The 26,635-nt window shown below is 36.7% G+C and overlaps 1 protein-coding gene across 6 annotated transcripts in view; it reads left to right on the plus strand.

Moving 5' to 3' along the window:
• Nucleotides 1-26,635, plus strand: part of CTNNA2 (catenin alpha 2) — a 1,322,067-nt gene that overhangs the window by 287,531 nt on the left and 1,007,901 nt on the right. For all 6 annotated transcript variants that reach the window (XM_021925274.2, XM_021925278.2, XM_021925277.2 and 3 more), the window contains exon 2: nucleotides 17,268-17,374. In XM_021925274.2, the coding sequence (XP_021780966.1) occupies nucleotides 17,273-17,374 (102 nt within the window). In that variant the 5' untranslated portion in view covers nucleotides 17,268-17,272. The remainder of the gene's footprint in view (nucleotides 1-17,267; nucleotides 17,375-26,635) is intronic.

The raw sequence follows: 26,635 nt of genomic DNA on the forward strand, positions 1-26,635 counted from the left end.
ATTTGAAAAACAGTCAGTAGTATTATGTTAGTTAGGAGGGTTTGGGGCTGCAAATAATATGAAATCATATTTGCTGTTTCTAAAGATAGGGTGGTTTCAGTCTTGGTTGATTTAATGTGTGATTGTCATAAGAGACATAAGCACTTTTCATCCTTCTACTCTGTTATTCTCACTTGTTGTCATTATCTCCCCTCATAGTCTCAGATAGATGGAACAGTGTCATGCCTACTTACAACAGTGCACAGGGGAGAAGGACATGTCCATATATTCCAGGAAAACCTTTCCCAGAAGTCTCCAGCTGAGTTACCAGCACATCTTGTTTGGCTGCATCTCCAAATGTGAATTTAAAAAAAAAAATGGAAAAAGGAAAAGATCCCATATATTTTACATAGGATAATTATGATTCTCCTCCTTAGCCTGGAGAGACAGATTCAGCCTTAACCTATACCTGTAGATGACCAATATTTGAATGAGCTGTGATTACATGGGTAAGAAAGAGCAGGCGGCTTTGAGAGGTGAGTGAAGAAGGATGTCTGTGAGATGCATTGTTTTCCATGTTAACTAAATTACACTCAAATATAATTCTGTCTTAGATGGTATTTGAGTCCATTTGTTTCCCTCTGTTTCCCAAGTAGTCCAAGGGAACATTTCATTCCACCTATCTTTGGTCAGAGGAGAGGGAGGAGTGTAGACCAACATTCTACCCACTGATGACAGGCCATCCATCTCTATTGTTGAAGAACCATCACAGAGCCTATGCTCACCTTCTGCGAGGTCAGTAAAACCAGTATATGAAAGAGTGTTTGAACTTGCTTAACAAACATCACTTAGCAGTCCTTAAGGAACCTCTCAAATAAACCCCAGCTAATTATACATAGTTAGTATAGAATCTGGTTTATATTACAAGAGTTGAAAATAATTTGCTGAAAAGCATTTTCACTGAAATGATATAATCATTTTAGTGCTAAAGGGAATACAGAAGACCGATGGATTCTTTTAAGCTCATAAAGTTGCTGCCCTACAGTTTCAGATGGAGCAGGTGATTTGTCAAGAGAATAATTTTGGTGGCTGGGAGATACAGATATAACTAGAAGCTGGTTTTCCCACTTTGTTTTGCTGTGTTCCCTGAATTACATCATGGTATTCCTGCAGCAAAATGCCTGCAAGAGACCTTATGCTTATCAGTAGGGATGGCTCTGACTCAGGTTCTGATTTTTTTTTCCTGGAGCTATTCTTGAATGTTGAGCTCTTTAAGCTGTCAGTACTGGGGTTGAACAGATACCTTTAGATGCAGCTGTATTTATTGTAGTGACTTTTGGAGAATGATACTGTACTATTTTGTGGATAGGTTTGTTCAGAAGACCTCATTTTACATCTCCCTCATATAGTTCATTCAGTTTGGAAGGGGCTGCTCCCTTAATGCCCATCATTTACTTATGTGTTTATTCAAACATATCAAATTCACTGTTCCATCCTCAAGGATCTAAGTATTCTAGTGTGAAAGAGAATGAGCCGAATGATTAAAATAGAGTGAGATTTATGGCACAATTGAGGGAAACATTGTGTCCTATAAGATCGAGGGTGACATTGAAAAGGTCAAGAAGTGACGCCTGAGTTGAGTCTCAAAGCATAACCAAAGTGAGTCATGTAAGGAAAACAGGGATGAAGCAGGCCTATGGAAGGAATGACACAAGAAAAGTCTTAGAGGAATGGGAGAATATGGGATGTTTGGAGAACAGCTGGCAGTTCACTAGGTCTAGAGTTCACAAAGACTTAAGATGCACAATTGGCAAATACTGAGTAATGGGACTGTACTGGGGTACAGTTAATATATTTAGAACTTTATTCTTCGGCAGTGGGAGTCATCAGAGGCTATTCAATGGGATAGTGACATGATGTCATTCCTATTTGCGAAAACCATTATGGCTGTGGGATAAAGAAGGGATTAGAGGGAGTAAGACTGAAGGCAACATGACAAGTCAAGAGGCTGTTTCAATAATCTAATAAAGAAATGCCAAGGGCCTTGATTAAGGCAGCAGTGGTGGGGAGAGAAAGAAGAGATGGTTGTGAATCAGGTGCTGACAGAATTTATTAGACTTGAACTTTTTATTGTAGGAGATAAGAGAAAGGAAAGGAATTCGAGACCATCCTGACTAACACGGTGAAACCCCGTCTCTACTAAAAAATACAAAAAAATTAGCTGGGCTTGGTGGCAGGCGCCTGTAGTCCCAGCTACTTGGGAGGCTGAGGCAGGGGAATGGCATGAACCAGGGAGGCAGAGCTTGCAGTGAGCCAAGATCGTGCCACTGCACTCCAGCCTGGGTGACAGAGCTAGAATCCCTCACGGAAAAAAAAATAAAAATAAAAAATAAATGACTACTGCATTTCTGACAGGGCTTGATACATGATAGTTCTTCTTCCTCTTCTTTTTTATTTTTTGAGATGGAGTTTCACTCTTGTCACCCAGGCTGGAGTGTAGTGGCATGATCTCGGCTCACTGCAACCTCCACCTCCCAGGTTCAAGCAATTTTCCTGCCTCACCCTCCCGAGTAGCTGGATTACAGGCGCCCGCCACCACGCCCAGCTAAATTTTGTATTTTTAGTAGAGACGGGGTTTCAACGTGTTGGCCAAGGTGGTTGGTGTCAAGCTCCTGACTTCAGGTGATCCGCCTGCCTTAGCCTCCCCAAGTGCTGGGATTACAGGCGTGAGCCACCGTACCAGGCCGATATATAGTAGTACTATTCATTGACATATGACCACAGGAGTTGGACCAATGTTGTGGAAAGATGAGTTCACTTTTAAGCCTGTTCATTTTGAAGTGCTTGGAAACCTAGTAACGCGTTGTATATAGGAGGCTGGAACCCAGGAAGGAGCACTGAGCTAAAGAAATCGATGTGGGAGTTTTCAGCATAAAGTAAGACACTGACATGAATGAGACCACACAGGCACTAGAGCAGAGAGAGATGAGACACAGTGATGGAGTTCAAAGCAGAAACATGAAGGGCATGGGTCTAGAAGAAGAGGGTACAAAGAGGACTAAGAATAAGATGTTAAGAGGGCACAGGAAGACCAGGAGAGTGTGGTATTCTTGAAACAAAAGAAACAACAACATTGTCAAATATTTCTATGTTATCAAATAAGATAAGATTTTAAAAGAGGACCCTGGGTGTTTTGAGATGATATACTTATTGATTTTTATTTAGATAAGGAATGTGTGATCATTATGTAACTAGAATATATATATCAATGTATAAGGTGAAAAATATATATAATTTTGAATAATTTAAGAATAACCCTAAATCCCACCGCCCAGCATAACTACTGTTAAAATTTTGATGTGTATTTTTCCAGACTTCTTCTATATGCAAATATATTCTCTATATCCAGATATATGTCTATATATAACAAAATGAGTTCATACTATAAAAATATTGGATGCTGCATAAATTTCCTTGTCATTCTTCCCCGAGACCATGATAATCTTCCCCACACCTTTCTAATTTTAGTATATAAGCTGGGAAATCACATGATGTCCATTGAATTAAGTAACTAGAAGATCATTTGTAATTTTGCAAGGCTAATTTCAGTGGAATGGCGAGGGCAGAAGCCAGATTGTTGTGGGATGGGGAATGAGTAGGTAGTGAGGAAGTGGAACAGGCATTATAGACTACACTTTCAAGAAGCTAGGCCATGAAGGAGAAGGGAAGTATGGAATGTCAAGTGAGGAGTAGGATGGTGAAGGATATATATATATTTTTTATTTTGTATTTTACTTTTTTAATTGGACAATACTTTCCACTGCCTGGAAAGAGCCAGAAAAGGGGTGAAATTGAGGATACAGAAGAGAGAGTACAATTGATGGAATGAGGCCTTAGTCAGGAGGCAGGAAGGGATGGGATGCCGGAAAGAAGAACCAAGCCCCATCTTCTAATAAGACAATTGGGAAGGAGATAAGGGTAGAAACAGATAGTTTCATACATTTGTAGATGTGTCACCTGAGGTGATTCTGGTCACCTTAGAATGACTATGGCTGATGCCCACAGGTATTGAGCTATTTGATGCTTTTTTGAACTTGCAGGAAACAAATACCTTCCATATTGGATTAGATCCATTATGTGTTCACTTTTATCTTCAGAGTGGTAACAAGAGATGCATGTTACAAAGGTCTAGTCTTCTCTGACAAACTGAAAGGTCAAAAATGGTCCCGAAACACTCAGTTACCTTAAACAATACATTAAGGATTTATTATCCACATATTTCTGTGAAGTTTCTTGAAGCTGTGTATTTTCTTAGCCTGTTCTGCCCCACAAGACTTACCACCCATGAAATAACATATTGAACACATTTCAGGAAGTTGAATTGTATCTTGGAAAAAATCAGATTTGGAGTAAACTTTGGTTGAATTCCATTAACCTTGGAAAAGCAAGCTTTAGTTCTCTTATGGGTAAAATTGGGATACCATCAGTATTGACCTGACAGCAGTGTGAAGATTGCGTAAGGTAACATAGGTCAAGTGCCTGAACAGTAACTGCTTAGACAGTGCGCTCAGCATGTGTTAGTGCCTTCCTCCATGACTGTCTTATACACATGTTCTCACTCTTAGTGATTGATCAAGGACTCCCATTCACTCCAGCATACTAGGACTTGATGATAGCAACATGAAACTATTGATAATTATAATAAACTTTGGCCAGTGGCCTGTAGTGTTCAGTGAAATCGATGTTGTGAAATGTAAATATCATGAAATTAATGGAAAGGATTATACTATCTTGAGATGTACAAAATTAACAGGGCCTCATTCGCATTTCCTAAAGCCATGGTAGATTCATTTTTTTATATTTACAAAAGCATATTACCTGAGGTAGTTTTTGGCTCATAAATACAAAATTAAATCCCACAGATGACCAGAAGGAAAGCTAGGTTATTGTTTCTCTTTTTTACATACGATTTTCTGTATCGAAAGCTTAATAAGATGATTTACTAAGGAATATATATACTGAACACAACTTGTGCTGAAATATCAATCCTCACTGTGAAAGACTTCTAAGCAAATATAATTGCTGTAATGTGTTATGACCTTTTGAGACTCATAATTCAATTGAAAGGGGCAAGGCTTACACAATGCAGGAGAATTATTTTCCATTTAGTGTAGCTGCCACTGGACGCAAAGCAGTACCTGTTTACTTTAGATCTAGTGAATCAGCCAGTCTATGACATAGGAAACTGCATGAGGCAGGTCTATTAGGCTTAAATAATTTCCCTATGAGTTTCTGCTACTTAATTCATTTTTAACTCACCAGTACATGTGTGGATTTAACTTTGACTTTTAAAATAAAACATAATAATTCACTAGAGCTTGCTTTGAAAATTCAAGTCCTTAGGTACTAATTAAGTGTTTTTATAACCACTTAACTGTTGAAAATAGCTCTTAAATATCTGCATTTCTTTCTTTATATCATGATTACTTTGTCTTCTTGACTCTCCATCCTAGAGTTACTTGAATGCCTTTTCATAGTCTTGGTTAATTTGTTTCCTGCATTTTTTTCTGGCAGCAATTCAAAAGATCATTGATTATTTCCCCTTTACTGTGTTGCACAAACTACTTAACATGGCTCCATCAAGACACTCAAAATTTGGAGCTGCCATTGGTTACCTCTCTACTGCCTGATCTAAATGCCAAGTTGAAATGAACTGATTTAATGATCCCAGAGATGCCCATCCCTGGCAGAGCTCATTCTCTGAGGGCTCCCCTCTTGGTGAATGGGCACTGCTTTTACAATCTGATGAGTCAGAACAAAGCTCATCTCTCTAATCAATATTAAACATGTCTAATTCACTTTAATGTTTTCCACATCACCTAACTGGAGCTTGCACACAGTGGGTAGTTAGTATATAGGCATTGAATGAATGATGGATGGATAACTGAATGAAGGAAGAGACAGAAAACTTTTATTTAATAATGCATTATGGGATTGCACTTTTCTGCTAGAATATCAGAGGCTTTCACAGAAATAATTGAGAAGCATTAGACTCTTGCATTAAAAGTAAAATTTATTTATATAAATTATTTAAAGACACTAATTAAATTTGAGTTTCTAATGCATTTTGGACATAAGTCCTCATTAAAGGTTTTTTTTTCTTTTAAAATTTGTTGTCTAACTTCTAAGTAAAGATATCTTAATATGAAAATTACTTTAAAAAATTAACTTTTGTACGACTTGGTTATAATTTGAGGGTTTTCAAGGTTTTCAATGCCTTGTGGAATGGGATTCAAATTATATTGTGGTAACTATTGTAGGAAATTTGGGTTGGGATCAAAAGGATTAGTTTTAGTATAACTCAAATGACTCTAGTAACAAAATGAAAGCTACATTTTAAAAAGAGAATATTGAAGGCATTCTGAAGGAGAAAACTTACTTTTTTTTCCAGGTCTGTAGCAACTAAAGTGGTGCATTCAGTAAAAAATCTCTTTTCTGCATCAGAACATTTGCATTATAGTTTAACTATAATTGTGTGTGTGTGTGTGTGTGTGTGTGTGTGGAAAGGGAGAGAGAGAGAGAGAGAGAGAGAGAGAGAGAGAGAGAAACTTGAACTTGACAAAGAATCAAACTCATGAGTACTCATAGCATTTTGAGTAATGCCCAACACTGCTAATCACTGTGAAAGCAAAGAGTCTCTGTTCCTGAATGCATTAGAGAACACAAAACTTAGGGAAATCGAATAGATAACAACACAGGCAACTTGTATTCGAATCATGTATTATATGGTAGTCATTCTAAATACTAGTGGAATTCAGAGAAAAGAAAAGTCACTAGGGCTTTTGTAAACAGGGAGACTTCGTAAAGAGGTTGGAACCTGAGAGGACCTTGAAGACAAAATGGAATTTGAGTCAATGAGAAGGAAAACTTCCTAGGAGGCATTGTGGGCTACTATACTTTGCCCAAAGTTACTCATGTGGAAATCAGAACTGAATCAAATATCACTAGTCTCAAAGTTACTTTTTCCTGAACAAAAATGGGGCACAATTTAACATGTTAAATAAACTAGTATCCTCTTCTAATATGTACTATACATTTTTCTGAAATACATAAGTAAAAGTAAACCTGAAATATAAATTATGTTCTCTAAATAATACCAAAATGTCATGTGTTTTCAGGGTCTGGGGAAGTACTGAACAAAGAATATGTCTAAAAATATATCTGAAAGATATTTTAAAAGCTGTTATTCTCTAGGAAATAGCCCCACAATTGAAAAGATAAAGAATTGTTAATTGAAAATTACAGATAAATATTTGGATATGTCGTAAGTTCACATTTAATCAACAACATTTATGAAGGGCCTAACTCTCTACTCTATCCTACAGATGAGAGAAAATAAATGAAAAACTGAATTTATGTCATAATGAGTTTATAACCTGGTGGGTTATGTCAAACTAATGTCAATTTCTTAATGAGCCAGTTAAGAAAAATGTTAAGATCTTCTGTTACTGACTGTAAATACAGGGATTATGAAGAAGGTGCAAGTTGAAGATGTCAGTATTTGGATATTGGAGGATGAGAAGGAAGGTGTCCTAGGTAGAAACTTTAGGAAGAGGCATGTACCATGTGTTGTAATGTAACCTGATCAGAGCAGAAGACTTTTGTTAAAGAGATAAGATCAGTAGAGCAGGATCAGAAAATGGAATATCTGCCTGGTTACAAAGAGGAACTGGGGCTTGTTGGAAAAGAGAATTAAGCGGTTGTTTTGGTTTTCATGTTTAGGATAATTAGTTTGGGCTAAATTATACAGTGAGACTAAAGGAAGGCAGTTTGATAGCTATTTTGCTATAATCTAAATATGAAATGAGATTCTGATGAAGATTTGAGATATGCAGTTAATGCATATGAAATTCTAATTGATAGGCAGAAGAACAGAGAATAAATTAATTGCCAAAAAAGCTATGTTCCTATCAAATAATTTAGTTACTTTTGGACTATAAAGATAATTCCTCAAGATACGTTACCTGGAATACTAACAGTTCTGATTTTCAGTTGTTGGAATCTACTGTCCAAATATGAATTGTGGTGTTGCTGAAGGATAGTAAGCAAGTTGAAAAATGTTAACCTAAATTAGTTAAGAAATTTCATTTAGACAACTTGAGTCCTTGATGGGACACTGGACACCTTGCATGGCATATAGAGTAAATCCTACTTACCTGGATATCACATAGGTTCACACTCAAGTGGAAAACAACCCATAATTTAGGAGTAGGCTGAGTCTGTGTATGTTTCCAAAATGAATTAAAATGATAAGACTATGAATGCGGTGAAAAGCAAGGAAATGAATTTGACAGATACTAAATTTTATTTTCAATTTCAAATTACTGACTTTCTATTAGCATACTCCAGGAGTGGCGAATTTCTATAAAATTGGCACATAGTATTCAATTTTATGAGTGTGCTATTGTAAGTATAAAAACCCATTTCAGTGAGATATGGGCATGGTTATTTCTTTTTAATCAGCAAACTCTAGGCCATATATTATTAGTCTCAACTTACCACCTTGAAGGACTTGAGGCTTTGGAGCTTTCTTCGTTTATATATTTTTGGTAACATTTTGTTTATTTGGGTAGAAGAAAAAGGAGATTCTGAAAAGGATATGCATTTATGCTTTGACATTGATTATTATTAAGTAATATTTTCAAATTATTAGAATGATATTTTTGTTCATCAGCATTTGAGTGTTTTGTTAAAAGGTATAGGTTTACCAAAAATAGAGGTCTTGCAAATATTGTAATATTTGAGGAAAGTGCTGAACTACACTTTAGCAATAGCAGATACCCTCACCCCACCCTGCCTTCACTGCAAATAGCAAAAACTACTTAGACATTGAATATCACTTCAATTTTGAATAAAAGGGGTGACAGATCCTGTAATTACAGCAGCAGCTTGCATCTTGGGTCACTTCTCAGTTCACTGAGCCAGGGCTTTGAATGGTTATTATGTAAAGAATAGTGATGGGTGATATACTACCTCGTTATAGTCAAAGTTAGGGGAAATGAGCTTGAATTGAGCAGAGTTAATGGAGGAAGATAAGATGCAGGGCTTTCCCATAGTTTGGCCACCAGAGCAGGCAATTTTCATACACATGGTAGCACCAGGAAGAGTGACAAATGCCATTCTCCCCCCACCTCCATTTGGACATGGTATTGTCACGGCAGAGTGTATTCTCGTGGGAGCCAGGATGCCTTTTACTTTCTAGAGATATGTAGATAATAAACAAAAGATTTCTCTTGTTTTTCATTCCTTAACTTCTGCTCCTATCTGTGATACACACACACAGGTACTCTCTTCAGCTCCAGAATAGCTCCTCTTACAATAGAGTATCCACATCCTAGAGGTACTTTAAAAAAATAATTAACAGGCCGGGCATGGTGGCTATGCCTGTAATCCCAGCACTTTGAGAGGCCGAAGCGGGCAGATCGCGAGGTCAAGAGATCGAGACCATGCTGGCCAACACGGTGAAACTCTGCCTCTACTAAAAATAAAAATAAAAAATTAGCTAGGCGTGGTGGTGCACGCCTGTAGTCCCAGCTACTTGGGAGGCTGAGGCAGGAGAATCGCTTGAACTGGGGAGGTGGAGGTTGCAGTGAGCCTAGATCGCATCACTTCACTCCAGCCTGGCGACAGAGCAAGGCTCCATCTCAAAAAAATATCAACAGAAAATTAGAACCACGGTCATAGTTCAGATAACATATAGGGAAGTTGGAAGACTTAGTTTTATGGTCCCCAAATAAAGAGATGTTGTTCTTACTGGTCATCTGGTCTGAGCAGAGATATATCATATCTTCCTGATAACTACTTCCCCACTGGCATGTGTGGTGATGGTTCCTGATTACAACAGTAGTTCTTAAAGTGTCATTCCTGAACCAGCAGCAGCAGCATCCTCTGGAAACTTGTCACAAATGAAAATTCTCCAACCCACTCCAGACCTAATGAATCAGAAACTCTTGTGGTGGGTCTGAGAAGTTGTGTGTTAGCATGGCCTCTAGGTGATTGTCATGGACACACAAATCTGAGAACTATTTGTATTTGTTTCCTATTGCTGCAGTAAAAAAGTTACCACAAACTTAGTATGTTTAACTTGATAAACATCAAGTAACTTGGTAACTTGATAGGGCTGTGTTCCTTACTGGAGGCGCTGGAGAAGAATTAATTTCTCACCTCATTTAGGTTGGTGACTGAATTCAGTTCCACGTGGTTGTGGAACTGAGACCCCCATTTCTTTGCTGACTTTCAGTCAGAACTCATTCAGCTCCCAGAGGCCACTCATATTCTTTTCCATGCTTTTTATGTGGCCCCTCTAGCAACTAGGTTAAGTTTTTCTCAGTTCAAATTCCTCTGCCTTTTCCCTTAGCCCTACCCATCCTGCATCCTTTTCTGCTGTATCTCTATCATGTTCTCTTCCACCGATAGCCAGGAGAATGATCTGATTTTTTTTTTTTTTTTTTGAGATGGAGTTTCGCCCTGTCATCCAGGCTGGAGTGCAATGGCATGATTTTGGCTCACTGCAACCTTTGCCTACTGGGTTCAAACAATTCTCCTGCCTCAGCCTCCCGAGTAGCTGGGGTTACAGGTGGCCACCACCACACCTGGCTAATTTTTTTGTTATCTTTAGTAGAGACGGGGTTTCAATATGTTGGCCAGGCTGGTCTTGAACTCCTGACCTCGTGATCCTCCCGCCTCAGTCTCCCAAAGTGCTGGGATTACAGGCGTGAGCCACCGTGCCCGGCCAAAAAATCCGCTTTTTAAGGGCTCACGTGATTACATTGGTTCTACCCAGATACTTCGGGATAATTTCCCTATTTTAAAGGCTACTGATTGGTAACCTTAATCGCATCTGTAAAATCCCCTTGATCATGTAATATAAGATATTTACAAGCATAACACAAGGGCGCTGAGGTCACTGGGCCAAAATTTTGTCTACTTTGTATTACACCTCACAGGTTCCTTCTCTTGACTTTACCAGGCACCTGTGTTGCTCACTAGCTGACCCAGCTTTACAGCCAGCATCCTACTCTCACCACGTAAGACCAATGGCAACTTGGGGAAACTGACCTCTAGACCTGCTCTGTCTCACCAGGAAAAGCAGCCACGTTGCCCATGAGCCCCATGCATGTATTAGAACACCTGCTGTTGGTGTCTCCCTCATCTAGTCTAACATTCTTTCTCTCTCTCTCTTGCCTCTTCTCTCATTCTCCAGAAATGGCTGGCTCCTCATTTTTAAATTTGTGTCCTTACCTCTGTGTTCTCCCATGATTGAGAAGCTCCATGGTGTAACTAAGCCTTGGGATTTTTTCTAGAAGCAGTACACCAGAGTGGTTTTGAGCATAAACTCTGAAGTCAAGACAATTTAGGTTCAAGTTTTTTCTTTTTTTTTTTTGAGGTGAGGTTTTACTCTAACACCCAGACTGGAGTGCAATGGCATGATCTCGGCTCACTGCAGCCCCTGCCTCCTGGGCTCAGGCCATCTTCCCACTTCAGCCTCTGGAGTAGGTAGGACTACAGGTGCATGCCACTACGCCCAGCTAATTTTTGTATTGTTTTTTTGTAGAGATGGGGTTTCATCATTGTTGCCCAGACTAGTCTCAAACTTCTGGACTCAAGCAATCTTCCCACCTCAGCCTCCCAAAGAACTGGGATTACAGACATGAGCAATCGCACCCAGCCAAGGTTCAAGTTTTATGACCATGAGCAACTTTCTTAACTGTTTTATACTGTAGTTCCTTTATTGATAAATGGGAGATAATAGTAAAAGCTCATTAGCCCATATTATTTTACTCATGGAAAAAGCAATTTAATGTACAGGAGACTCGGTACTAATAATACCTGCCAACCACCCTAAATAGGGGAGAAATTTAAAGAAATAAATGCAAAAAAGGCAGAAAAAAAAGCAATTCAAGGTTTTCAGACTTGATTCTTGAAATGCTGAGGAAATTTAGAAAATTCACCTTATCTCATCTCTCTCCCTTTCTCAGTACATCTGTTTTTTCAGGCATCTTGTCTTGTGAGATTTTCCAGTGGCATCCCTACCCCAGTTGGTGTCTTGAGGGTTAGGATGATATTCATGTAGACAACATTGCAAAGAAGAAAAACCATAACTTTTGCATGTGTAATTATTCCACCGATTTGCAGAACAAATCTTTTAATAATATAATGCTATCACCATCCTTGTTTTACAAACAATGAAACTGAAGTTTTGGTAATGTAACTGACTCAACATCATACGTGCAGAGGCAGGTGAATTATCTCCACAGCTCTCTGATAATGACAGGCATTATTAGTCGTTAACTTCTGAATTTGTATCAACTAAAGCTAGCCTATCACATAATAAAACTTCGTGGAGTTTGATGGCAGTAGTGCTCAGTGTTGGTGAAGAAAAAAAAATCATGAGGAGAATCTGAAGCTGGAGCTTCGTGGAGAGAAAGCAGGTTTGGGTGGTCCCCCTGGCAAATGGAAAGCATCCTGGACTATCGCGATGTGAAAGAACAGTAGAAAGAATGGGGATAACTTAGAAAGGTGAGGCAGAGAATTCCAAAGACATTTTCCAGGAAGGTTTGAAAAGGGGAATTTCTGCAGTGAATGATGCATTGCATTAACATATCTGGCATTTGAAGGCATTCCTTGGGGTATGGGAACTCGAGTCCGATTCTACTTATCAGGACACTGTCCAAGGAAACAAGCCCCTTAACCCTTGGTTGCTTCATAGAGGAGCTCGTTTTACTCTGACTTTTCTTTTGTGTCAGGTTTTGTATTTTCTATTATGAGTGACAAATGGCTGCTAGCATCCTGGCCTGTGCCTCTTTCTTACCACCACAGAAAGAATATGAAATTATCTAAAGTATTACCAGGTGGGCTATATTATTACCTTACATGGATACACAATTTAAAACTTTTCTTTCTGTCTTTTTAATTTTATTTATTTATTTATTTTGGAGAAAAGATCTCATTCTGTTGCTCAGGCTGGAGTGCAGTGGCACAATCATGACTCACTGAAGCCTCAACCTCCCTAGGCTCAGGTGATGCTCCCACCTCAGCCTCCTGAGTAGCTGGGACTACAATATTATGCCACCATGCCCACCTAATTTTTGTATTTTTTGTAGATATTGGGTCTCACTGTGTTGTCCAGGCTGGTCTCAAACTTCTGGGCTAAAGCAATCCACTCATTGCGGCCTCCCAAAGTGCTGAGATTACAGGCATGAGCCACTGTGCCCAGCTAAAACTTTTCATGAAGAAACTCTTCTCAGAAATTAAAATTCTGGGAGCTTTCTCATAGGTTTGTAACACTGTGCTGTATGGAAGAAGACAATCTTGTTGTCTTTTGTTATTGACAATCTTGTTTTTCACTCTTTGACTGTATCCAGTCTGTATTCTCTCTACCAAAGGTAAGTAAAATATGATTTTTTACTTTGAATTCAAATCAGTGAGAAAAAATTTATTTGCTTTATGTAAATTTCCTTTTGTGGGCAAACAGACTGTATTAATTGCACAGATGGAATTGAGACTATATATCATTTTATCCTCAGAAAGATGAAGGGCTCGTGAGACTGCACACTTGATTTGTTCTCTTGTTTTCTCGTTTGTGTCAATTTGGTTGTTCCACACAAAGGAGTGCAAATCAGGATCTCTATTTTAATGAGTGTTTACCTGTTACTTCAGAGATAAAGAATTGCAAAAAAAAAAGGAAATTTAAATTTGGGAAAATAATGACAACATAACAATAATAACAAATATTTCCAGAAATGTTAGCATGCTTTCTATCCATTAACTTATTTAATTCTCACAATAAGCCTATAAAATCCTTATTATCCTGATTTTTCATTTGAGGAAACTGGAACTCAGAAAGGGCAGGCAATTGGACAGTATCACAGAGTTGATAAATTGCAGGGCTTCAATTTAAACAAAAGTCTATTTGATACCATTGTGTTAACTATTGCTGATTAATAGTTAATGGCAAAATCTCAATGGCATGCAACATACAACAGCAGGCATTTACTTCTTGATCATGTGTTGATGGTTGGGTTGGGAGTTGGCTGACTAGGCTTACCTTAGCTGTGCTTGGCTCCAGCTGCAGCTCGGATTCAGGTGTGCTCCATGTGTCTGTCTTTCTTTTTGGACCAGTAGATTAGATGTGACTCTTATGGCAGAAGGCAGTAGCACAGAGGAGAAGCCCAACTAAGTAAGCAGATTCCAAATGTCTACTCACATCATATTTCTTAACATCCCTTTAGCCAAAGCCCAATAGCAATGGAATAGGAAAATATTCTCTTCTCATGGAGGTGAGGATGGGGTGGAAATGACTATTTACTGAAAAATCCTCCAATCTACCTCAAACGCCTATGCATTTTCTCTGTCCTTCCTAATTCATAAATATTGAATATACAGGTGGGATGACATTCTCAGTTAGGAGTCACCTTATTGTGTGTGCTCGTCAGAGGGGCCACATACCAAATCATCAATTCCTGTTTTCTGACTACCATTGCCTCCCTTTTTGCTCTAGAGATGCTTGACTCATTTTTGCTTTCTCTGCCCTAATTTGTTCATAATTTAACACTGGAGGCAAAGATCATTAATGAGTGAATCTAGAAGATTATGGTTATGATTACTATCTTGGAATAGAATCTTTTTTTTTCTGTTTTCGTGCAATTCCAATTGGCCAAGACTTTTGTAAGGAAACTGTTCCTACTACAAGGTCTAACACAGACAGCAGAAAGCAATCAAATGTTTTGAAAGTAGCAGGACATAGCAGGGCGAGAACACATTTTCTAGAAACAGCAAACTGTAAAGATGATACCAGCTGAAGTATCACAGGCAGGGGAGCTTCTTACCTTGTGCTCAATAGCTGATATGAAGCTAAAATGCCCCTTAGAGGCAACTCAAAGGGAATCTTACATATCAACATCGTGGGTTTAGAGGTGGGGATTTTGCAGTCCCCACCACCACTCCTTTTGTTTGTTGCTAATGTGGTTAGTAAACCAAATAGTGAAAAGATTATGCGGTAGAGACAGAATTCCTGGTTTTAGTCTCAACTGTATCAGAAACAGCATGGCTGGAAAACAGCATTTAAAGTTTCTATGACTTATTTTTCCACTTCAACAAATTAGTACCATGTAACCTTTTCTTTGCTATTGAATTTTACCTTTGTCACAAGAAATGACTGAAAAGATTGATCCTCAAAGGAATAAATTAATTTGAGTGATTTTTCTGGGAAGTATTATTCTTTTACTTTTAGATTTATAAGGGCTCTGTGACCTTCAGGACTGAAGGCCCTAATTAACTCTTGCTTCTTGGCTCATCGTTGGCTTGAGATCTTTCTTTGAGGAGTATCCCTCACTTCTGCTTGATGCATGCTAGATTCATGTCTCTGTTGTGATTTCCCCAACATTTTTGTGTCATGTTTTAAAAGTTACATAATGGAACAGCTGTAATTTTATGTGCCTTCCTTGATCTATCAGCATATGTCTACAAGCATGTTCATGTTATGGAAATTCTCTGTGCAGTCTTACCCAGTACCTGTCACTATCATGTTACAATGATTTCATGACTGAGTATCCAGCTTTCCTACAGAACTTCCGTGTTCATCATCATTATTATGCCACTTGTGATTCCATCAGAGTTTGAAAAAGGTTCTCAGGGAACTTCTCCAGAAACTTGCAATAGCTGTATCATAAGTACTGGACTAAGATCACGTAGGTAGTTCTGGCTTCAGTAGGGATGAAGGTATCCCAGTGTCTGCAGGAAGCATCTGGCATCTTTATCCTTCTATGGCATGAGAAGGTGTGTTGCCCAGCCGCAGAATTCTGTATATGACAGAGCTGCTTTGTGGCAGCTGGTAGTGTGAATGGAAAATGTGTAAAGTGTTTTTAGGTTTTTGGAGGACAGGCAGCATGTCGGTGCCAACTATTGTTGTGATGAAGAAACCCAAATCTAAATCGGTCTGTATGGTTGGATTGCTATGCTCAGTTTATTTAAAACATGGCATTTGGAGAGAGTTAAAATACCAGCACACTGTGTCTTTGCCTCTTCTTCTTCTTTTTTTTTTTTTTTTAAGCAAATTGGTTGGGTCTATTTGCAAAAGCCTTAGCTGTAGGAGAGCCAGTAAAGAGGCACATTTCTACTAGTGCCTATTGTGATAGGCCTTCTTTGTTGTGTTAATTCTAGTAGAAATAATCATCTATATTGATTTATAAGGATGGAATTGAATGGGGACATTGGTTCAGAATAAAAGAACAGACATGGACATTTTGATTTATGTTGGTATTAAAACAAATGATTCAGATTCAGTTTGTACAATCTAAGGTTGCTTGTCCAGTGGTTAGATGTCAGAATGTATTTAGCAATTTCTTGATGAAAGAAACACACACCTGATAGAATGTATAATTTTTTTTCGGGGAGGATGGTCTAGAACTGTAATTTTTTGCTTGTTATGTGGAGACTGCTATCTGCATGTCAGTGGTTCTTAGGTAAGAGAGGATTGCTTTAGAGTGAAATAAATAACCTTATCAGTCACTGATTTTATGGGACAAGAATGTAAATGTAGTGAGTAATCAGAGAGCATGTAAATAGTAGCAGATAATTTTTAGAACCATTGGCACTTAGTTTGCAAGATGTCTTTCTTATTTAAGGCACTGAAACTCTTGCCCCAAGGAGTACGATATTCTCAGGGGTCAGTTATGATGTGAAGAAAAAAGTAGACTTTTGTTTTAAAGGGGTTCCTACATCTAGTAATCATTGGTGGATTTACTTTGCTTCCTGCTATTCTTTGTTGTTCTCTCCAGACTGACATCGATGCCCCTTCCTCACCTCTCCCATAGTCCTCTCTGTGTTTCTTAATCACAACATGTGTCACAGTTGTTCCCATATTTGGCGGTCTTTAACTTTAAACCTTTAGCTACTTGAGGGCAAGACCAAAATCTTTTGCAGCATATAGCAGATAGGTATGCATGCTCACTGTTGAGTAAATGAAATATTTCAGTGGCTATTGGGTCCCAGAAGCGGGCCTAAAGTACACTAGTATGCTGAGGAGACCTCAGTTTTTAATCTGATTCCAAAATTGCCACCTCACAGTGTACTGGTCTGGTTTTCCCATCTCTAATTTGACCAGGTTTGATCAGAGAGGCTATCTTCCAGTATGTTCTAAGTTTCAGTGATTTACTCGTTTTGAATTACCAATGTTACAATTTATTTCCAAGATCATTATTTCTAACTGATAACATGTGTTCCCACAGGGAGCATGACTTCGGCAACTTCACCTATCATTCTGAAATGGGACCCCAAAAGTTTGGAAATCCGGACACTGACAGTGGAAAGGCTGTTGGAGCCACTTGTTACACAGGTAAGGGATGCTTTGAAACCACTTTGTGTTATGTGTGTTTCTATTGTGATTATATCCTGACTCTTAAAAGAACTTAGACATCCTTAAAAGAGAATAAATCATGCCATAATTCCAATTACTGAATATATATTACTGCCTGAACTATGGGCAATCTCATTGCCCTATAACATTTGAAGTGGCTTTTAAAAACTATTCGTATGATTTTTGAAATTAAGTTGATGAGATAATTGAAGAGGGGTCCTTGGTGAAGGGGGCCCTCATTTATGGTAATGGATTCCAAGTCTAAATAAACCATTCCTCCTGCACTTTCAGATGCTAATGCACCGTTAGGAAAAACTGTGTTGACTATACAACAGCAATCTATATTTATTGAATTACTTTTCTTTCAGTTTACAAAGCAGAATTCATCCTCTTGGAGTGATGAGATGTTCCATTTTTGTGTTGTCACAGTTGTCACATTTCCACAAGATAACTGTCAACAGAAAAATATCATCAGGATTTTTAAGTGTTATAAGTTAATTTTTAGTGTCTTGTTAAGCATACTCTTTGCTATTTTATCTCTGAGATTCCTGGGATGTGAATTTTTTTACCCAAATTATAATAGAGGCATTTGTATTGTCCTGTGGCTGCTATAACAAATTCCCATCTACTTAGTGTTTGAAGCAGCACAAATTTATTATTCTAGAGGTCAAATATCCTAGTCAAGGTATTGGTTGGGTTGCATTCCTTCTGGAACCTCTAGAAGAAAATCCATTTTCTTGCTTTTCCCAGCTTCTAGAAACTATGTCACTTCTTTGACCCCTTTCTCTATATTCAAAGCCAGCAATGTAGCATCTTCAAATTTCTCTTGCACTCTGACCTTTGCTTCTGTCCTTGCATCCCATCTCTGAAAATGGTCTCTCCTACTTCCTTCCTATAAGGACCCTTGTGATTATGTTTGGTCCATCCAAATACTCCAGAAAAATCCTCCCATCTCAAGATCCTTAACCCAATCACATCCAAAAAGGTTCCTATTGCCATTTAAGGTAACATATTTACAGTTTCCGGGGATAAGGATGGAGTTACTTTGAGGACCGTGATTCAATCTGCCATAGTTTGCCCTCTGGCTCCCAAAGATTGAGATCCTTCCTTCACGCAAAACACATTTCACCACATTCTCAGGTCTCCAAAAGTCTCAATCAATCATAGCATCAACTCAAGTTCAAAATGTCATCTAAATTTAATCAGCTTAAAAGTCCCAAATCTCATTATCCAAATTATTTAAATTAGGTATGCCTAAGGATCTGTTTATAATCTGTCCTTGAGCAGAGTTCCTCTCCATCTGTGGAGCTGTGAAACTACAAAACAAATTATATGTTCCCAAAATGCAATGGAGGAACAGGCATAGGATAACAGTTACAGACATTCCTACATAAAAAGGGATAAAGTGGAAGGAAAAAGGAGTTACTAGTCTCAAGAAATGTAGAAACCTACATTTGAAAATTCCATTAGATTTCAAGGCCTGTGAATAATCCTCTGTGGCTTGAATCTGCTCTCTGGGCCTAGTCCAGAATTATTTCTGCATTTTCATGAAGGGTTGCACATATTTTCAACCAGGTATTCTTGTCAGCCATCTCCTACCTGTAGAATTTTGAGTGTCCATCAGCCTTCTTGCATTTCATGCCTTTTCTGCCTATTTCAGTCCAAGCTGATGGTGTTACTACCGTTGTAGGAGTCTCAAGAACATTGTGATTTTCCTGTGTACATCTCTAGGATTCACTCCATTAGAAAAACAGGCTCCTCTACAGATCTTTCTTGGATAATTTCAACTCCATTTTTGGCCTCTGTTGAAGTGGCTGAGGGGATCCGTGAACACATGCCTAATCACTTCAAAGAGCCCTGCTTTCACTCGGACCTTTTAATCCTTATAAGTCTCTAGCAAAATGTTATCCAGACATAAAATTGGCTTTCTCTCCAAGTATGCTTTCTTGAAAACACATCTAATTTTAGCCTTTTGAAGTCTTCATAGGTTAACAATTTTCCCAATCATCAAGTCCTGGTCTCTTTTGACTTAATTGTTATTCCCTTTATTCATCTTTTTCCTCTCACACATCACTATTAACAGCAAGAAGAAACCAGGCCACTCTTTCAACACTTTGCTTAGAAATCTTCTCAGCTAAATATGTAACTTCATCACTTGTAATTCTGACTTCCACATAATTGTAGGAATCAGTCCAGCTGAACTTTCTGCCACTATAAAACAAAGATTCTTTTTTCTCCAATTTCCAATAACATGTTTCTCATTTCCTTCTGAGGCCTCACCAGCATCTCCTTTAATGTCCGCATTTCTACCAACAGTCTATTTATGGCAACTTAGATATTCCCCAAGAAGTTAAAGGTTTTCTCTACCATGCTCCTCACTTCCTCCTGAGTCTGCACCAGCAGAGCCTTTAACCAAATCTTTATTTTTAATAACAGTCTGTTTAAGGAGATCTATAATTTTTGTATTATGCTTCTCAAAATTCTTCCAGCCTCTTCTCATTACCAATTCCAAAGCCACTGTCTACATGTTTAGGTATTTGTTACTAGCAGTGCCCCACTTCCAAGTACCAACATCTGTGTTAGTTTCCAACTGCTGCTATAACAAATTTTCACAAATGTATTAGCTTAATATAAAACACATTTATTGTGTAGTCCTGGGGGTGAGAAGTTCTAAGACCAGTGTGGCTCTAGGGGAAGCATCTAGTTCCTTGCCTGTTTCAGCGTCTGCAGTCCACCTGCATTCCTTGTTTGCATCACCTTCTTCCATTTTAGAGCCAGCAGCACAGTGCTCCAAATCTCTCTGATTTCAGCTTAAACTGTTATATTTCCTTTGTTGAATCTTGACTCCACTGCTTCTCTCTTATGAAGACCCTTGTTATTACATTGGGCTCATTCATATATTCCAGGATAATCTCTCCATCTTGACATCCTTAACCTAAGCACATCTGCAGAGTCCCTTTTGCCATTTCAGGTAACACATTTGCAAATTCCAGGGATTAGAATGTGGACATCTTTGTATGTAATTGGAGAACATTTTATGAAATTCATGCATATTTTTCATTCAGTCATGACTCTTGTTAATCTTATATAAAAATTTTCGTAAGAAACACCTAATACTGATATGCTCACCTAATACTCATAGGAAATATGTTGGCCACCTACTCAGACTGTACCCTGTGGCCTAGGGTTGATTCATGAATTTTTAATGGTCTGCAGTAAGAACAAAATTGAGGATAAACACTTGAAATTTTTATAGGAATTTGACAGAGTAATTTTTTGTCTGCTGAACCTAAATATAAAATATGTACTTATAATTGTATATGTTTAATTTTTAAAATTATTCATTATGTTGCATTTTACAAAATATTGGTCTGTGAGATATTGGAATAATAAAAATGTAGCCTTTCATCATAGATAGCTTGAGAAAGACTGGCTTAGGAGATATGTTGGAGTCACAACAATCTGGTCCAAAAGATACTTCTGCCAGATCAGTTAAAAAGTGAGTGACCTTTTCCGAGCCTTGGAGTTTACACTTCAGAGTACATATAAGTATATTTAATCCTTATCATACAGATTAAATGAAAGAAAATATTAGAATACAGCACCTGGTATAAAACAAACGTTGAGTAAATGTAGCTTCTATTTTTCCTGTTTGATGGCTATATATTCAGGCTCATGCTAGTCATAAACCTAATACTGTATAATATATGAGAAGGATATAAGTGAATTAGGCATGGGCTAGCACAATATTACACTTATGTAGCCTTATGTATTAAAATTTATATATTTATATTTTACCCTTGAGTTTAGCTTATCTAAATAATAGCACATCTAAGATTATAATTAAAAATTATTTTTGACCGGGAGTGGTGGCTCACGTCTGTAATCCCAGCACTTTGGGAGGCTGAGGGAAGAAGATCCTTTGAAGTCAGGAGTTTGAGATTAGCCTGGTGAACATGGCAAAACTCAGTCTCTACTAAAATTACAAAAATTAGCCAGGCATGGCGGTGCATGCCTGTAAACACAGCTGCTTAGGAGGCTGAGGCAGGAGAGTCACTTGAACCCAGGAGGCAGAGGTTGCAGGAAGCTGAGATCATGCCACTGCACTCCAGCCTGGGTGACAGAGCGAGACTCCATCTCAAAAAAAAAAAAAAAAAAAAAAAAAAAAAAAAGTCTTTTTCGTGTATCTTTTAGTCCAATTATCTAAAGTCCTTCTGTTGCAGACAAAAACAATGCATTAAAGTATTTTCTCAAATTAAGGACAGTGAAGTGGCTAATTCATATATGTTCACATAATACAGTAGAATGCTTAAAACTTTTCTTGAATTTCATGCAGAGATTTGGCACTGTAAGTAGTCTTAATATCCTTCCAGTTTCCTATCTATGTGCTTTATATTTCCTCCTAGTATTCCATACTGATTTAAAAAAAATTAAATATGTGAATTTTAAGATGGGATTTTCCATATGATATTACTTCCCTACAATACATGGCTGTGTTATCAATACTAACCAATTCTTCCCTTGGAATTAAACCTTCATGATAGCACTGATGTGACTGTTGACCCTTAAAGGACTTATGAATAAGAAAGAAGAGATAAGGAAATATTAGCTATAAACTTCATGCTCAACATTTAAAGCAAACTGTGGAACTGTGAGAGGTAACCAAACCAAGGCCCCTGTTGTATCAAACACACACACAACTTTATGAATTGAACAAAATTCATAGCAATATGCAATGATACAGTATGTCCATTGCTATCCCACAGTTTCTAATAAGGATGGATAAGGGATGAAGTGAGAAACAGAAGTTATGGGGTTCTGAGTAAAATTCTTTCACTGTCATGAGAAAAATGACATTAGGAATTTACTGTTGATGAGTATTTAAAGTATCCCACAAAACCTTACTTTATATCAGTAATGATATATATGAGTCCTATACATTTATTTTATAATGTTGAAATGGCAAGATTCCTTTTGGAGAAACTACATTATTAAAATTATGAAACTGCTAATGAGAAGGGATTCATTTTAGGAAGTTTAGTCCTTGAAAGTGTCTGAACTGTTTGTAAATTCAAAAAAGGAAGGAGTTTCAGTAGGTCACATTCTGTATTAAGAAGCTTTATTAGAAAACTAACACAATTTATTAGGCAACTTTATTAGAAAACTAAAAAAAAAAATTATTAGGAAATTAAGAAACACTCTTAGATAACTCTTAGAACCAAAGGGAAATTACAAACTATATATGAGTTAATGGAAAAGAAGATCCCTTCCTAACAAAATAGACACATCCAGTAAAAGCTATGATCAGTATAGAATTTTAGCTTTAGAGAGCTTTGAAGAAAGAAAACAGATAAAAAATAAACTGTGAATCTTAAGGAATTAGAAAAAGAGCATCAAAAGAAACTAGGAAAACAGAATTTAGTAACAATGAAAACTGGAATTGCTAGAATAGAATGCAAATGTAAAAATGATTAAATAAATGCAAAATTGGATTATTCTTTGAAATGGCCAACATAAACCCCTTGAGGCACAAATTACGGAAAATATATAAAGAAAGAATATATAAAATTATAAATGAGAAAGCAGAAGTAATTCCAGAAGCAAGAAAGGTTAAAAGAAGTTTAGTACAATATTAGGTGTGGCTCTGCACTGATGAGGCATGAACATCTAAAGGAAGGGAATGAGTTCCTAGAAAAAAATAAATTACTAAAATATTTTCAAGAGAAAGTAGAAAACTGTAATATGCCATTTAAATACTAGAGCTGTTTAAAGATCAGTTATCAAAAAAGCACCAGAACAGATGGATGTATAGTTGAATATTACGACGCTTGTAGCACTGATATTCCCATGTTCTTTAAATGATTCCAACCATAGAAAAATATAGAGAACTTTAATCATTTTTTAGAGAATCATAATTTTAACTTTAAAAATTTAAGTCACATTCTAAAACTTTTTAAAGAAAAGGACAATGATGATTCTATCTCATTTGAAAATTTAAATGCAAAAAAGAACCCTACATGAGCTATTGGTGAATAGCACCCAGCAGCATATGAAAAGATCAGCATATGTGTGAAAAAATAGGATTTTTAAAGAATATATTGGTAGCCTATATTTAGAAAACAAATAAAAATACTTTAGTATATCAGTAGATTATATCACTATATACTAAAAAGATATTTAATAGAATTTTGCAGTTCTTTCTAATAAAAATTCTAAGACTAGGATCAGTCTTTTAAAATACAGGAATGTACCTTGTAAATTTTGGAAAAGGACTAATAAAGCCCTCTGTGGGATATAATTTTTATATCATTACAAGTAACATGAAAATGAGGTTAGGTTGCTAGATATAAGATAAATATACAAAAAATAATTTTGTATCTATTCAAAGGGAAAGAATTCAAAACAAAGATATTTCTTCATAATTGAAAAATTATAAGGTCAATTTTTTTTCTGTATGAAGCACACATTAATGTTTTAATTTCATTTGCAATTTTGTAATTTATTATATCATTGGAGCAGAGATTGTGGATGTATAGGCTTTAGAGTCAGAGAGGCTCAATTGTCAATCCTGTATTCATGGTGATAGCTTCAGGAGATTACTTAATCGTTCCTTAAATGTAAAATATAGATAATAATAATTTCTACATCATAACAGTATTGAAAGATTAAGTGAGATGGTTTAAAGGGACTAGAAATGCCTAGTGCTATGCTTATAGTAATACAGGCTTGCTTTCAGTACCGTTTTCTTTACCTTTTAATGGTAATGGCTTTCACTTAATAAAACATAGGTGTCATATCTAATACAGGGATTCCTTTGGACACTTTTTAGAAAAAATATTTTAATGGAGATTTATGAAAACATTGATTTGCTTATTGCATTAACAAAAGATAATTAAAACAGAAACCTCTGAAGTTATTGAGAATACAACCTTTACCTTTTCAGGGCACTAATGAAGCACTGGCCATCAAAATGAGACAGAATAGAATTTGCTGAAATTTGGTTCTTTTTTTAAATAGAAGATGAGCCTGAAACTTAATAAATAACACTAAACATCTGATAAAAGGATATCATTAATGTTTAATGAGCTGTTCTAAAGTAGCCAGATAGAGAAGGGACCTCCTGAGAAGAGGAGCTCTCTTTAATCATTTCCAATATTGCTTTGAGTAATGTTCGTGGGGCCCTGTGACATGAGGCTCTGGTGAATTTTATAGTTGGACCATTTTAAATTTTACTCGAAAAGTTAATAATTATCTCAAGGTAAATAATTTGCACTTTATATATTTTAAAAACATTTTAAAATTTAAAATTTCAATTTTATAGTTTTAAAAAGTAATCAGTTTTCTCCCTCTTTATATATAACTTATTATACCAGTAGTAAATTTTCTGTGACTCACAACAATAGTTCATTACTTTGGTGCAATTAAAATCAGGGAAACAGGAGGTTTATATTTAAAATTAGATTTAGAGCTGAAAGTGATTCCAGAAATAAATGAACACTTAGAAGCAAAGTAACTTCTGAGAGTTCATCCAGTACCTTTTTTTTTTTTTTTTTTTTTTGCTACACCATACACTTTCTTACAGAATTTACAAAATATAGTATTTTATGCAAGAATTCACTGAAATAATCAAAATATAAAGTGAAGCATCGTTATACTCATTTTTCCATCTATCCAGAGAATATAATTATTGAGAATCACCTTAATTCGTGGTTTATTCATGACATTGAGAAATGAATACATTTGGGTTGTTTCTGTGGTGACACTACAGTGTTACCATAAGTTGTGCATGCATTTTTGTCAAAGAATTGAAACTGCATGAAAGGTAAAGGATGTGCTAAAAGTGAATGATGTGAACTCCATTAAGACTGTTTGATCTTTGATTCACTTCAGTGTAGTATGATTAACCCATTTCCAAGTATATTTCCCCATGTTTATTTATTTACCTTCATTTTCATACTAGTTTCCATTTTCACTTTTGGATGATATTTTTCTTGCCTTGAAAAGTATTTCAGTTTATCTGTCTTTAAAAGAAGGTTTTGAGGCTGGGAGCAGTGGCTAATCCTGTAATCCCAACATTTTGGGAGGCCAAGGCAAGAGCATGACTTGAGGCCAGGAGTTCGAGACTAACCTGGGAAAAACAGCGAGACCAGTCTCTACTAAAAGTTTTTAAATAAAAGTTATCCAGGTGTGGTGGCACATGCCAGCTGTTCTGGAGGCTGAGACAAGAGAATTGCTTCAGCCCAGGAGTTCCAGGTTACAGTAAGCTATGATGATGCCAGTGCACTCCAACCTGAGAAATAGCATGAGACCCCCATCTCTAAAAAGAATAATAATAAAGAAAACTTAAGGGTGAATGAAGTACCTAATTGAAAAATGCTAAATCTCTGTATCTTTCCTTGTCAAATAAATACATATACAAATAGTATGTGTATATACACTCACAAGTAGTATGTACATATAGACATAGCATGTTTACAAATACAAATGCTATGTATATATAGTATATATGTGTATATACCCATGTACACTGTATATGTGTATATACTCATGTATACTGTATATGGTATATACCCATGTATACTGTATATGTGTATATACCCATGTATACTGTATATGTGTATATACCCATGTATAATGTATATGTGTATATACACATGTATAATGTATATGTGTATATACACATGTATAATGTATATGTGTATACCCAAAGTGGTTAATATATTGGAAGCACTTCTTTGAATTGAGGTCCTCTGGTAATTTGTTTGGTAGTTAGTGTGTTTTCCACTTCTGAAATAGGAGTTTAATTAACCAGTGTGTAGTCTGGAATTAGATTAATTTCTGTTTTGGGATTATGCTCAATATTTTAATGTCTGCCACCAGATGGGAGTGATACTCTTTCTGTTATATGGCCAGCTGTGTTGGCCATGTTTTGAAACTTAGTAACTTACAGAACCCTTTTAAAATAAGGAAAAAAGGAAAAAAAAAAAAAAGCCCCAAATTCCAAAGTGCACTTAAACTAGTATAAACATGGAATTATGTAATGCATGTATGTTTGTCCATAAAGAAATTTACAAAATAAGTACAAAAAATACGAAAACAAAGCAATTAAAATCAACATCGACTTGATGAATGATATTGTTTTGCTGAAATTAAATCACTGTGTATGACGTAAATATTCGTGGTGACTGCTCTAGCTCCCTGTCTTTTGTGTTTGGTGAACACACACCACCCTGTGCCATG

Source organism: Papio anubis, chromosome 14 (genome assembly GCF_008728515.1).
Source record: "Papio anubis isolate 15944 chromosome 14, Panubis1.0, whole genome shotgun sequence".
Classification (NCBI taxonomy): domain Eukaryota; kingdom Metazoa; phylum Chordata; class Mammalia; order Primates; family Cercopithecidae; genus Papio; species Papio anubis.